Consider the following 13,588-nt stretch of genomic DNA (forward strand, 5'->3'; position numbering starts at 1 on the left):
AGTGAGCACAGTAAGTGTTCTAGAATAGTACGACTCCTGGAGGAGTAAATCGACATGATTGGAGAGTTATGATGTGACTGTTGGGTCTGATTGCATATGACACGCTCCACGTTAGCTTCGTGTGCAGCAGAATCAAGCTATCGAAGTTGATGTCTCATGATCTGACTTGGTGTACGTCTTTTCCCCCTGAGTCTACTTGTTTGGCCTGAGCCAGCTAGCGCCCGCCGCACCTGCACGGTAACAGCACCAAAAGCAAACGGCAACCACACCAGCACTCGATGCAGGCAGCGGGCGGTGCCCCGCCCCCCGCTGACACTTGTAGGCTCGACTCGGACGTCCCACTCCTGTCCTGCTCAGCCTTACTCGGGCTGCTCGGGGTGGACGTGCAGGCCGTTCTCAGAGCGCGAGCCGCTGTTGCTCTCCCAGAAGGCCGTGTGCAGCTGGCCGACTTCAGACACAAGGGGCAACCCCATGTCCAAATGCATCTTCAGGTTCTCCAGCCACTCTTCCAGTTTTGAGAAAGCAGGGCTACAGATGGAAAAAGGAAAAGTCAATGTTCAGACTCAGGTCAGTCAGTCAATCACTTCTCACACACACACGAAAAAAAGACAGGTGACCCCAAACTAAACTAGAAAACCACTCAGAGAGTACACACAAGCAGCTAATTTCCACCAATAATTCCAACAGATTTTCACCCAATGTTTGATTTACACCAGATATTATTATATTAAAATACCTAACCTTATTTTATCTACATTAATAGATTCCTTGACCAAGAAAACATACCCTTATCATTAGGAAATACAGAGATATCATTGTTTGTTCAATATTATGATTATTGTTATGTTATTTTCGACAAAATTCATAATTTTACTAATGGTGGATTTCTTCTAGATAAAGCTCCAGAACTACTGAATACTTTATTGTATTTATTGTGGTCAGATTTTATACCCACTTGCTATCTTGGGAGATAGAGCTTATCTTTGACTAGTTCAGACTTTTCTCACAAAGAATCCTTCCAGAAATTCCTGGATCCAGATGGTTCCAGAACACTACCAACATTTCATCATATGTTCCATTATCAGCATTTCCTGAAAATTTCAATAAAATCCGTTGGTAACTGTCTGTCAGCAAAATAACTCAAAAACAAACGCCGGCAAAAAATAACCTCCTTGGCAGAGGTAATAAAAGCAAATGAGATGTCAAGGAGGGTTGCTAAGCTTTTTCACATATATTATGTACACATAATAAGTCTGTTTAGACATTTAATGTCTCGTGCCATTGAATGTGAGGCACTAAACCGGGGTGGAGCTGCCTGAAACTTGAAGAGAGAGATGCAACGTGTGATTTTGGGTGAACTGTCCCTTTACATTAAACATTCACATCAACTTTAGATGTGTTGTTGTTGTGTTGTGTTGTTGTGTGTGTTGCTTTCAGATGTCTGACCGTTTGTCGGCATCAAGGTCACAGCAGACAGCAGCGATGGGAAAAAAAGCAGGGGGGCAATCAGGGGGACAGTAGTGCTCCAGGAAGCCAGACACGTTCAGGCCAAAGTCCACTGCCCTGGGGAGGTAGTCTGGGTCTGCGTTGACCCTGCCAATGATCTGAGGAGAGCAAGACAAACAAGTGTGAGAGATCCTGCCCTTCAGCAACAGAACCAATATGTTGAAACCCAGCAAAGCCTCCATACGGAAGCTGTTCGTTCCTCGCATTCCACCAGCACCGTTGGCCTGCCTGTCAGTAACCACATGAAGACGGCTTTGCCTCTGCACTCTCTAATCCCTGCACCGTTCTCTGTCTAATGGTGTTCATCTGGAAAGTCACATTTGGCTTTGAACTAAAATGTTGAGCTCTAATTATGTGGATGGTGTTTGGCCGCACCCAAATCCTTCAACACTTTAGATCATCAGCTAGCAAAGGTAACGCATTTCATCCAACATATGGACTAGACTTACCATATGTGGAGCTCACCGACACTTTTGACATGAAGTCGTGTTGGAAAAGCACATTTAAATACAAGATGACAAAATGCTGTTTGACAAAACATTTGTTTACAACCATTGTAAACTTTTATACTTTGGATGCTTCTGTTGTTAAAACATCATGTAGCTTTTTCCTGCAACAGCACCTTCTACAAGCTGGAATGGTAAATACAGAAATGTATTCTGCTGATATTTAGGTAGTAAGAGTACTGCACTATTTGCAACATTTGAGACTGTCTCAAGACAAATTGACTGAAGATTGTTTTGTATAGCGCTAAGATGCTGAAGATGATCAAATTTGCCAAATAAGCCTAAATCATAGCTGTTAAATTACTTTCAGGTAAAAACATAAATAATAATAATTAAATGTGTGCGTGTGTGTGAGTGGGGAGATTTCATACAAAAGACGGATTTGATTGTTTTAATACTGCAATACTGCAATAACAGTAACAACTATTCAAGTAAATCCAAAGTGTGTTTTACAAACCCAAACTAAACTGGATCTGTACTGATGCAAACAGTGGAACTCACCTCGCAGAGCATGATGCCAAAGGAGAAGATGTCTACTCTCTCATCGTAACTCTTCCCTGACGATGACACAGACAGAAACTCGTTCCAGATTCATACTGCAGCTTTCCTTTCAGTCGTTTCTCATCGGATTCGTCATGCAAGTTGTTACCGTGAATCATTTCAGGAGCCATCCAGTAGGGGTTTCCCACCACGGTGTATCTCTTCCTGCGGTCGGGCTTCTTCAGTCCTGGTAGTTTACCATGTGGCAACTTCTGCTCGTGCTTGTCATCAACCATGAGCCGAGCCAGCCCGAAGTCTGCGACCACCACCGTGTTGTTCTACAGATAAAAAACCCAAACATGTTACAGTAAAGTTGCTGTAAACACACTGTACATACTGAGAGAGTGACACAGTACCAATCCTGTAATTTGTCTTTGTGTTTCTACATCATACAGCTTTGCCTCAAATATGATGAAATCACAACACTCTCTTTGTCTGAGGAGGTTAAGCTGGGAGTTTATATCATAAGAAGTGCTTTGCAGCTCAAGATGACAAAGCTCCTCTTTGTTTTTTTTATTTGAAATGACCTCAGCGACTGACAAACGCTCAGTGTTCGAGCCTCTAAGAAAACACTCCGTGTATGTGTATGAGTTCTTACCTCTCGGACGAGACAGTTGTGAGAGTTGAGGTCTCGGTGGATTATGTTCATGGAATGCAGGTATGACTGGATGACAGGCAGACAAAACAATCAAAACAAACGAGCAAATAGAAGGTTTATTGTTCGTCTACAAGCCTAGAACAACCATTGTGACTTGTTTTATCACAACAAGCTGCAACTGAAATAATCCAGTCACAAGTGAAGTACCCATGGTCTAAGCCTGAAGGAATTCATGCTCCTATTTCCACAGGATGGAAAACTAGACCAAAGAAGGCTTGTAGCTCTCATGCAGGACCACTAGAGGGAGACAGTATTCCGCTGCTGAGTCTTGTAACTACTGTCATTGAACTCACCATCCCAGCAGCGATGTCTTTGGCGAAGCTGACGCGCTGGTTCCAGGGATAACTGCTGTCCTGTGAGCAGAGGTAAACCCTCATCATGTGGTCCTAGCACCTGACACTGAATCGGTTGAACCCTCACACAATCCTCTCACCATTTTCTTGATGATTTCCCTCAAAGTGCCACCCTTGATGTACTCCGCGATGAAGTTGAGTCGCTTGTCTTTGTAGAGAACTCCAATGAACTTCAGCACATTCGGGTGATCCAGGCAGCGCATGACTTTCACCTGATGGAATGACATCCGACATTTATTTTCACACGTGATCAGACAGCAGAGGTTTCATGACGACTCCTTTCATGAATACCGATGGAATATCAGTGTTTGTGCAGCACTAAATGCTTTAGTTTTCCCAAGTGACATAAAGCAGTTGCTCCTTCAAACCAAGGGTTCCCCAACTGATGAGTCTTCACAAACTGGAAACCTCTCACAAGCCCACCTTACAACTCTGATCAACAATCAAACATTAAGAAGAAGAATCTTTTCCTCTTATGTTACTTCATAAACAGTAGTACTTTGTCAACAATGTGCACATTAATAATTCATCTGCATACAATTTGTATGGTAACCAATATAAGAAATAACATGCAAACAGTTAATTCTTAAGCTGTCTGGATCAAATGTATTGTTTATTTCCTATAAAAATATAACAATAAAATAAAAACAATTTCAAAATGGAAAAGGACCTCGTTGCATTACCTTCAAGGCCCAGCAGGGGGCTGTGACCTACACTTTGGGAATCGCTGCTTAAAGAGGTTAAAACTTTGTTTTCCTAAACAGACCTACGAGGAAACTCGTATAACAAAGAACAGTTGTGTGTAAACTGCAAGAAATAGATTCCCGACGAAAGAAAAGTAATTAAATTCAACCTTGTTCTTTTTATTTTTATCAAAAAACAGCCAATAACTTCTCAACAATTATCAATACTGACCAAAAAGAAACATATAACGGTGATACAGGGTGAGCTGTGGCCGTCAGAGGCTGTTGAACAGTGAACTTCAGCTGCGCTGGCAGACCCGGACCACCGTCACACAAACAGCCAGCAGCCGTAGTAAACATTTAGATTTTGTTGGTGAGGTTGTTTTACAGGCTCTGTTGTCTTTCTCACACCACTTACTAAGTCTCTTGAAATGTAATTACAATACTTGACATGGCACACACACATGCAACCACGTGGAAACAATTTCCCAGCACTTCAAACTTCTCTATTAGCAGCCTGTTAACTGGATGTGAGTGATTCCATGATGCCGACATCAAACAGACGCCAACTCCGGAGCAATTCAACGCTGTTAAATGTAATTCATCCTCGACAAACTCCAGTGAGTCGAGTGAGCCACACTGCTTGTGTTCAAAGGCACTTCATATGCTCATTCATCAACGCTGAGAGAGAAGGTTGTACTTTAATACTCACTTTGTACCACTTCAGTGGTACATTTTGTGTTTTTGCTTTGATTTATTTGAACCAGAACAATAAGCACTTTTTTCTCACTTTTGCTTAACATGTAAACAGAAGAGATTCTATTTTTAACCACAATTCAAACTGTGGTTGTTCAATTCCTGGAATCTCTCAGCAGATTCCTTGACGTTAAAGCAGAAACTATTTTCTAAGAGATGTAAAAGGAGCTCTGAGTTAGTCCAAGTGTTCATTTACATTTGTTTCAAACACTGTGATGGTGAGCGGTTCCATGAATGTGATGTGCAGCACAAACCATTGGATTAAAAAGAATCATCCTTACTGTTACCTTGCGTGTTATATACAAAAATAGAAATGATAGGACCAAAAGAGGTTCTACTAAAAAAAAAAAGTGATGAACACACAACTTTCTGATAAAACATTTATCTGCACGTTTATTCCTGGTGGGACACTTTAGGTCCAAGCTCTCTCTTTTAATCATAGGACGATTATGACCTGAGCTGAAGACTCACTGATTCCAATCAACAGATCAACAGAATCAATGAGTGATTCTGTTGAATGAAATGAAGATGGTGGAAGAACAGCAACTATCTATTCACCTCTTTCAGGAACGTTCTCTGTGTCTCGTCATCAAAGCGAATCAACTCCTTCATCACCATCACCTCACCCGTCTCCCTGTGGGTCACCTGTCACAAGGTTTCCAGAAAATCAACCAGTCAGCCATTTTTATTGTCAGCAAGGAGAAAGAAATTTTTAACCTCTTTTGCCCTCTTGTGGACCCTGTGAGTATGACACTGTCTCTCTGCAGTACTAAAAACTGCTGACATGCTTGCCCTCACCTTGATGGCCTGTCCGAAGCAGCCCTTTCCCAGCACCTCTCCATGAATCAGGTCAGAGGGTCGAAAGATGCGATGCGTCCGGTTTGAGACGACACGAAGCGACTCTGAGCGATTGATGTCCTTCCTCTGTGAGATGGGGGAGGCAGCGTTACTGGAGCCTGGGGACTTATCAATGCTGTAGCTCCGCCTGGAGTCAGAAGGAGAGACAATGAAAGAAAGACAAACAATGTTTTAGATTTAACAGTAAAAGGACAGTTACACTGAGTCTAATAGCTCATAGCGTTTAATATGAATTTCATACGTGATGATGCGGGATTTCAGGTTGCTGATGTCAGGGTTTGGGGGCTGGGTGATGGGCAGGATGGGGCTGGGGCCCTCAGAGAGAGGGGGCGACAGGGGGCCGTCCACCTGCTCCTCGACCTCTGAGGGAATTCCCTCCTGCCCCTGAGTGTGAGGGTCGTGTTCAATGGTGAGCTGCAGCAGCCGGCTCGTCTCCTGGATCAGAAGGTCAATCTGAGGCAGAAAAGAGTCCGAACAGAATTAGATCAGAGACAAACTGCTGCGTAGGCTTCTGTAGGAAGAAAGGAATGAGACTGGAATGCAGGAAATTCCTTCCAACTATTGTTCATTAAAACAGCTCCATTATATACAGTATTGTATAGACCAAGTTTGTCATTTTTATTTCCCTCGTCTTTCCTTCGGTACCAGTGTGGTGAATACCTCATCCAAAGGAACGTTGTGAATTGGCGTCCCATTGATTTCCAGGATCCTGTCCCCGACATGAATAGAATTTTTCACATCTGGACTGATGCAGTCTGCATCCACCCTGGACAAGAAATAAAAGCACAGATAAGCAGTTGTAGGGAATGAAAGGACTCTTCAAACACACCGTGGAATACACACCTTGGATATAATCCAAGTTAATTTGAATAACAATGTATTTCATTTCTGCGCAATTTAATTTCCTTCTCTTCTATCACACCTTCTGAAATGAATCTCACACATCAATCTGTCCTCCACTGTCAATCTAACAGCCAAGGTTCTGTATGACATCACCCTCTGCACTGACTCACAATCTGTCCTCATACGGCCTCAATCAGGTTCTACTTTCTATTGTGAACCACTTTGTGCTGATTCTTATTTGTTAATTTCCAAACAATGTGCAGAGTTCCACAAGGGTCCATGTTTGGACCTCTGCTAATCACACTTGGTGTGGTTTCCTATCACACGAATGCAGATGACACAACTTTTTACATTACTACATCAGCCTCTTACATATCAGCGGACCGGATTTTAAAAAGTATTGAATGGTCGCAAGCTGAACTTGATCATTACAAACCTTCAGGTGGGCTGCTTTACTTAAACATGCGTCTGGTTTACGGCTTTACAAGAAGTGACCTCGCCCTAGATTTCTTTCTGATGGCATGTCTTTTACAGACACATAGACTCACTGGGACACTCTGACAGTGTGGCCATGTTCTGGGCTGAAGCCATTCGGAGGGCTGAGAGGCTGGTCGATGGCCACAGAGAAGCCCCTCCCTCTGCGTCCGTTGTTGCCTTCCGCAGTCGCTGGGATTGACACAAGTGTGACCGTGTGAGGGATCCGCGAGCATGGCGAGTCCGGCAGCGACACTGGGGTGACGATGGTCTGGTAGTAGCAGTGACCACTGGTCAGGGAAGGGAGGAGGAGGAGGGAAAGGAGAGAAAACGAGAATCTTCGTGATGGTGTAAATCAGTCAGTGAAATTTTATGGGGATTTATAAGTTTGCATTTGCAACATTTTTTTATGGTATCACATGCGTACAAAGAACTGTGTGGTTCTTTGTTCTTTGTTCATGTAAAACAGGCCATGAGAAATGCTGAGAATTGAAGTAGGATTGATTCAAAACTAAATCATGACACCACACATTATCATCGCATTGATGCTTCTCCAATGATTGATTGTCCAGCCCAGCATGGAGCATTCTCAATAACATCATCCACTTCCTGTCAGAGGACAAAACCCTCTCTGTCTGTGGTCTGCAACGTGCTTCACGTGCTTTGAAAGTCAACAACAATTTGCAGCTGAAACACTGTATCAGGGGTCGTGAAGGCAGGCAAGAGAGAAAATATCCGGTGAGGTTCATTTGTCCAACATGCACTGTAGCTACCATGGCATGTTTCTAAAATAAGACTCACCAGTAGAGTTTGGATCTCTCCACCAGAGCGTATGTGTCTCCATCACCAATGAACGTCCTGCAGTTCAGACAGGTGAAGCATTCTGGGTGATACTTTTGTTCCCCTGCGACCTGCCAAAGTGCACAAAAAAACAAAACAAAAGTTAAGCCAACATTGGACCGCGTTTGGGTGTTCACACAAGGCTCATTACTGGGTGTCAGAAGTAGGTCGAGGTCTGGCCATCGAGGCCATTGCCGAGTTACAAGCTGGGAGATTGAGTTTGCTGCTGCCAGATCTCCTCTACAGCTGAGGGCAGTTTGCAAACAAGGACGAGAATTGAGTTATGGCCACAAGACAGAGCAGGAAATGACCAAATGAATCAAAGTGGCCGACGCTGAGTGCTGCAACCCTACAGGAAGTAAGATACATCACACGATACGGAGAGTGTCACTGCGTCGTGTACGCTGCCCTTGGCTGCTGAAGAATCGATAAGTGGCCACCGTCCTCACATATCGACATCGACTCCTTCAGGTAAAGTGGCGCCCATTGATGCAGATGACCCCCCAGCTCAAATAGCCAACATGATTAAACATGAGCTGCTGAAGCAGCCTCTTTTGAGTCCAGTTCGCAGCTGTTTGCGCCCCAGAGGCCGAGCTCGTGGTTTCATTTCATGCTTTGAGTGGCTGAAAATTTTAGGGGGCTGTCAGCACCTCTCCACTGTAATGATCTGCAATTCTAATTCAGTAAACCAAAACGAGGAGGGGTCGTGCATAAAGACGGACGGAACAAAGGAGACACATGCACATGTAATTCACACTGACGTGAGATACGACCTGGAGAATACACGTTAAGTCAAATTAAACCTCAAAGAGAAGCTTCTTCTGCACTGTCTCGCTGAGATTGAGTGGGTAAAGGGACACAAAAAGACAGAATATGCAAATGAAAGAATCAATAAAATCTACAGCCATATGTGTGCCGCCCGTCCTCCTGGGAGAGCGGCAAGCACCAACCAGCAGAGGCGAGGGCCCTCAGGCTGCAGGGAGGAAGAACCTCTACATGCGTATTAATTAAAGTATTTTTAAGTAATTCATCTGAACAGCTCCTTCCAGCTAAACCCCAGAAAATACCACCACACGGCTGTCGGGAAGGGGAACAGAGAAACATCTCTGTTGTTTTTGAACAGAAAACAATTTTCAACTGACCCAATTTCATATACAGACAACAGTCAAATAGGAGCTGGAGATGTTTGTTTGTTGTGGTTTAGTCAGAGACAACCACAGGGGGAAAAACATGTCTGCCTGGCTGTGCAGGGCTGGGGGAGACAAGTCCGATTTCATGTCCTGATACATCTATTCTCCAAAGCCTTGGGTGATTAAAATGTAAACACAACTGAGGGACTGAAAGGGGACTTCTCACTCAAATCATCCCTGGTGGTGTGTGTGTGTGTGTGCCCTACAAATGGGAGAGACAGGAAGGAGAGGACAGCTGGACGGAGATGAAAAGGGCGTGGGGCTCTGCCCAGTCTGACACCACCACGGCTGCCATTTGCTTGCCATGCAGCCATCACACACACACACACACACACACACACACACACACACACACACACACACACACACACACACACACACACACACACACACACACACACACACACACACACACACACACACACACACACACACACACACACACACCTGACAGGCGGCAGCTGCTGCCTGCACACAAGGAAACCAATTCACCCTCAAGGGTTGACAATGAATTAAAGTAAATCAAGATGTTGGGCTGTTTGGAAATAAATTCATTACCACTGTGATATTAAAGAATGGGACTAACAGCTTTCAAAAGACACACTGAACACACATCACATGGATCTACGCACCACTGCTTCCACATTTCATCCTCACTCGACACAGGGACTGTGTGTGTGTGTGTGTGAGTGTGTGTGTGTGACTTCCAGGTTGGGTGTTCAGCTCACTGTGCATTAGATCATCTCCATTGTGTGACTGTGTGCGGAGCCTCGTGGCAGCGAACCGACGTGTGTGCACATGTCACCCTGAGGGAAGGGCGAACGGTTTGCCAGAGGAAATCGGGTCACAATATGCTCGAGACATCGCAGACAAGCAGTTTCCAACTTTAATTTCCTTTAATTTGAGATGTTCCAGCCAATAGAAACCTACCAATTCATGTGTGTATTCTTTATGTAAATCTTAGTTACTGGTTGTCAGCACATGGTACCCACAAATAGAGTAATTATATATATAAGTATATTATATATAATATAAATGTCCTTGACATTCTGTTCATGCCTCCCAAGAAATGTGAGATCCAGACAGGAAGTCAGTGCAGCTCATATAGCTGGAACATATGGAAGAAAAAGAAAAGTCCATTTATCATCACAACATGTCACTTAGTGTCCTTCTAAAATAACAGCCTAAGTCTACTTGTTTTCCTCTAAATCCACGCTTTAGTTTTTTTCTGAAAACTTGAAAATTGGACATAGGTTATTATTTTAAGTGGGAGCTGATACGTTCTTTTTTTCTTGTTGTTCACTCTCACACTAACGAAGCATCTCCTGTCTCCTGGAGGTTTATTTGTTGAAACTGATTTACACGTGTGACCTTAAGTTGGCTGTGGAATGTGAGCAGAGCTGCTCGGAGGAATTTATGGCGGCTAAATGCTCATGGTGACACTAAACATCTAAAAAAACATGGCGGTAGTAAGTCATGGATTCGCTCTGGTGAGCGCTCACCCGCGTCGACTTTTACTGGCCAGTTTGACTGATCGCACCTCTTAACAGAGTAATTAGTTGGCAGCTGAGGTCATTGTACTGAGATCCAACACTAAACAGTTTTTTGTGGATTGTATATGTTGATGCTAAAAATATTTTTAAGTAAGTATATACCAAGAAAAAGCAGTTGCTGAAAAAGCAACTGTGCCATTAATAAAATGGAGGGAACAAACTAGGGGTCTTGACAATTGTTTACGTAAATGACTTTCAGCCATACAAAAAGTGTGACTTTAGTTACACATAACTTAATAAAAATATATGAATACAAGAAAGGAAAGATGTGTAATTATGACATAACCCTCATTTGGTCAAAGTAACATCTCTTGTTGAGCACCAAACCTCAGCATGCGTGCTGGTTTCATCACCTCCCTACACACTGGTCAGACCTTCTGTCTTCACTCAGCTAAATGTGGAACGATGATCTCATATCCACACTGCAGAAGGTGCTCCTGAACAGCCGATCTGGAGCTGGTTAACCTCAGGCTTGTTGTAATGAACTTATCTCAGCGCCGCCTTCGCTGGCTAAACTCAGAAACAAAATCCATATGGGAGTGAGCTCGCAGAGCCAGCGTGGTTCACCAGTATTTAAAAATGACCTTATGCTGCTCGGAATAGCAGAAACAGCATATGTCCACACACAAAAAGACAAAACCAAATGTGATCAAGATGCTCCTCATCACAGGCCCATTGCTTGTCAAAATTAACAACATCATCCAAGATAATCCCTGACAGACACCACCATCTGTTTACTGAAGAAAAGAAGGCCTCTACATCATGAGGTCGACCAGATTCAGTTCTATGCTGTTACAATCCACAACCAGATCTCCAACTGGACGTGTCCCTGACAAACACCCCACATCATCATCTGAAGCGTGATGGTTCATCTCACACCTTATTTGCTGACATGGAGCCACAACTTTGAACACGGTGCGTGTTCTGCCCTCCTCGCCGTTGACGGTAATGAAACAATATGGTGGAAAAGGACTGACTAGTTTTGAAGACTTTGGACAATGGTTTGCAGCTTTTGCACATGCACACACACAAATAAAGTGATCAGCGTCAGACGGTGGACATAATTAGACTGGAGGCCTGGTGGAGACCACAGAAGGGCTCATTGATGCTGGAGATGGAAAAACCCTTCTGCTTCAACAGCAGAGGACACAAGGGCCTCAGCGCCACAAACGTACTCATCTCAACAAGTCTCACATCTGCAGACTGTGGCTGGAAAATGACACTGTGCTGTGATGTGGGGCAGTAGACATGACAACTGCAAAGAATTCTCACTACTTTTATCTGTGTGCGTGTGTGTGTGTGTGTGTGTGTGTGAGAGAGAGAAAGACAGAGAGCGGCTCTCTAAAAATAGCCAGCGTGCCGTGGCTCATCAGTTTTTCATGACATGAAAGACAGGGGGAGAAAATGCTGGAGAAAGGAGGAGAAGTCTGGAATTACAAAGCACAAATACACTGACCCAGTTTGAAATGACACCCTGAGCGGACGGCAGCATCAACACAGAGCGCCTGACAGGATTTAAGACGGAAAGGAGGAGGTCCTGCAGCAGCAGCAGCCGGCGACCCATCTCCACCCCTCTGGGACTGGTCCACTCACCTTCTTATCCCTTTTCCACAGCCTGAGACAGCAGAAGCTCCAGTAAAACAAGTCTCCCACCATGTCAGCGGGAGCCGGCGTCTCTCTGCTCTGTTCTAGTTCATTCTACTGAGGCAGGCGATTCCCTCGCTGTCACAACGAAACACTGGCAGCGGTCAAACTGGACGCTGAGGGAGGAGAGCGACAGGGAGAGGAGCCCACGCCTCTGCAGCTGAGCTCATCTCTGAATCAATGTCAGCCCTCCTCGCTCGCTCTCCCCCTCCCAACCGGCTTCTTCCTCTCGCACTTTCACTATGACCTCATCGTTTCCTGTTTGACACCGCCCACTACTGCACACGCGCGCCGGCCGGCTTTTAAACCCCCCACCCCCTGGTGTCTTCAGCACATTCCTCCTCTCTCATCCTTCCTCCCCTCAGTTCTGCAATCCCATTTCACAGCAATGAATGTATTATTATTATCATCAGCAGCAGCAGCAGCATTACTATTATCATATTATTATTATTATTATTATTATTATTATTATTACATACATCATTAAGTGCTACATTTTAAACGTATTAATCTAATATCTGTCATGTTATATGCTATTTGTGGATTAGTATGATCATTATTAATAACAATAGGTCAAATAACGTTCAAATTTACAATTTAATTCAAAATATAAATATTGCAACAAAACAGCAGCAGCAGCAGCAAATATGCTCTGAACCTTCATGACATGATTATGTACATTATTTTTGGTATTTAAGCTGTTTAGCCAACAGAAATTTAAATAACAAGGAATTAGGTCAACAGATTAAAAAGAAAGTCATTATCTCCTTCAGACAGTTCACACACCAAAAATTGGTGCACAATCAAAAATAATGGTGAACTCAAGGCGTCACATGTCAGTGACGTTAACACGTCATCGAAAACACCGACCGACTTTGTCCGTCAGCATTCATCACTTCACAACAAACCAATCAACAACAGGCGGCGTACCATCGATGGGCTCGTGCTCTGGGAAATAAACAGCTTTACTCTAAGGTCATTCTTGGTTAGTTACGTCTGGGAACAGCGCCATCTACAGCAGTGTCGTACTGACACACACACACACACGTCTAGTCTCAGCGAGCTAATGGCGGCAGAGCGTAGAAGGTTCCGGCGTTCACACATCACCACATTAACATTCTTTCCTCTCACAGGTTTATCTGCTGCTGCGTCACTCCCACGCCAACTCAGCGTCTCATTTGTCC

General features: G+C 44.1%; 1 protein-coding gene across 1 annotated transcript; it reads right to left on the minus strand.

Annotated features, from left to right (window-relative positions):
• Nucleotides 1–359: 359 nt before the first annotated feature.
• Nucleotides 360–12,416, minus strand: LIMK1 (LIM domain kinase 1). Its single transcript, XM_078623897.1, has 15 exons — nt 12,354–12,416; nt 9,655–9,675; nt 7,979–8,088; nt 7,252–7,467; nt 6,521–6,626; nt 6,102–6,313; nt 5,801–5,987; nt 5,561–5,647; nt 3,644–3,775; nt 3,504–3,563; nt 3,151–3,216; nt 2,662–2,830; nt 2,514–2,569; nt 1,447–1,604; nt 360–528 (listed from the first exon to the last, which is right to left on the minus strand). The coding sequence occupies exons 1-15, from the start codon at nt 12,414–12,416 to the stop codon at nt 360–362; spliced, it is 1,812 nt and encodes a 603-aa protein (XP_078480023.1).
• Nucleotides 12,417–13,588: the final 1,172 nt, after the last annotated feature.

Source organism: Lampetra planeri, unplaced genomic scaffold, assembly GCF_965212315.1.
Source record: "Lampetra planeri unplaced genomic scaffold, kcLamPlan1.2.h2 scaffold_500, whole genome shotgun sequence".
NCBI lineage: Eukaryota > Metazoa > Chordata > Hyperoartia > Petromyzontiformes > Petromyzontidae > Lampetra > Lampetra planeri.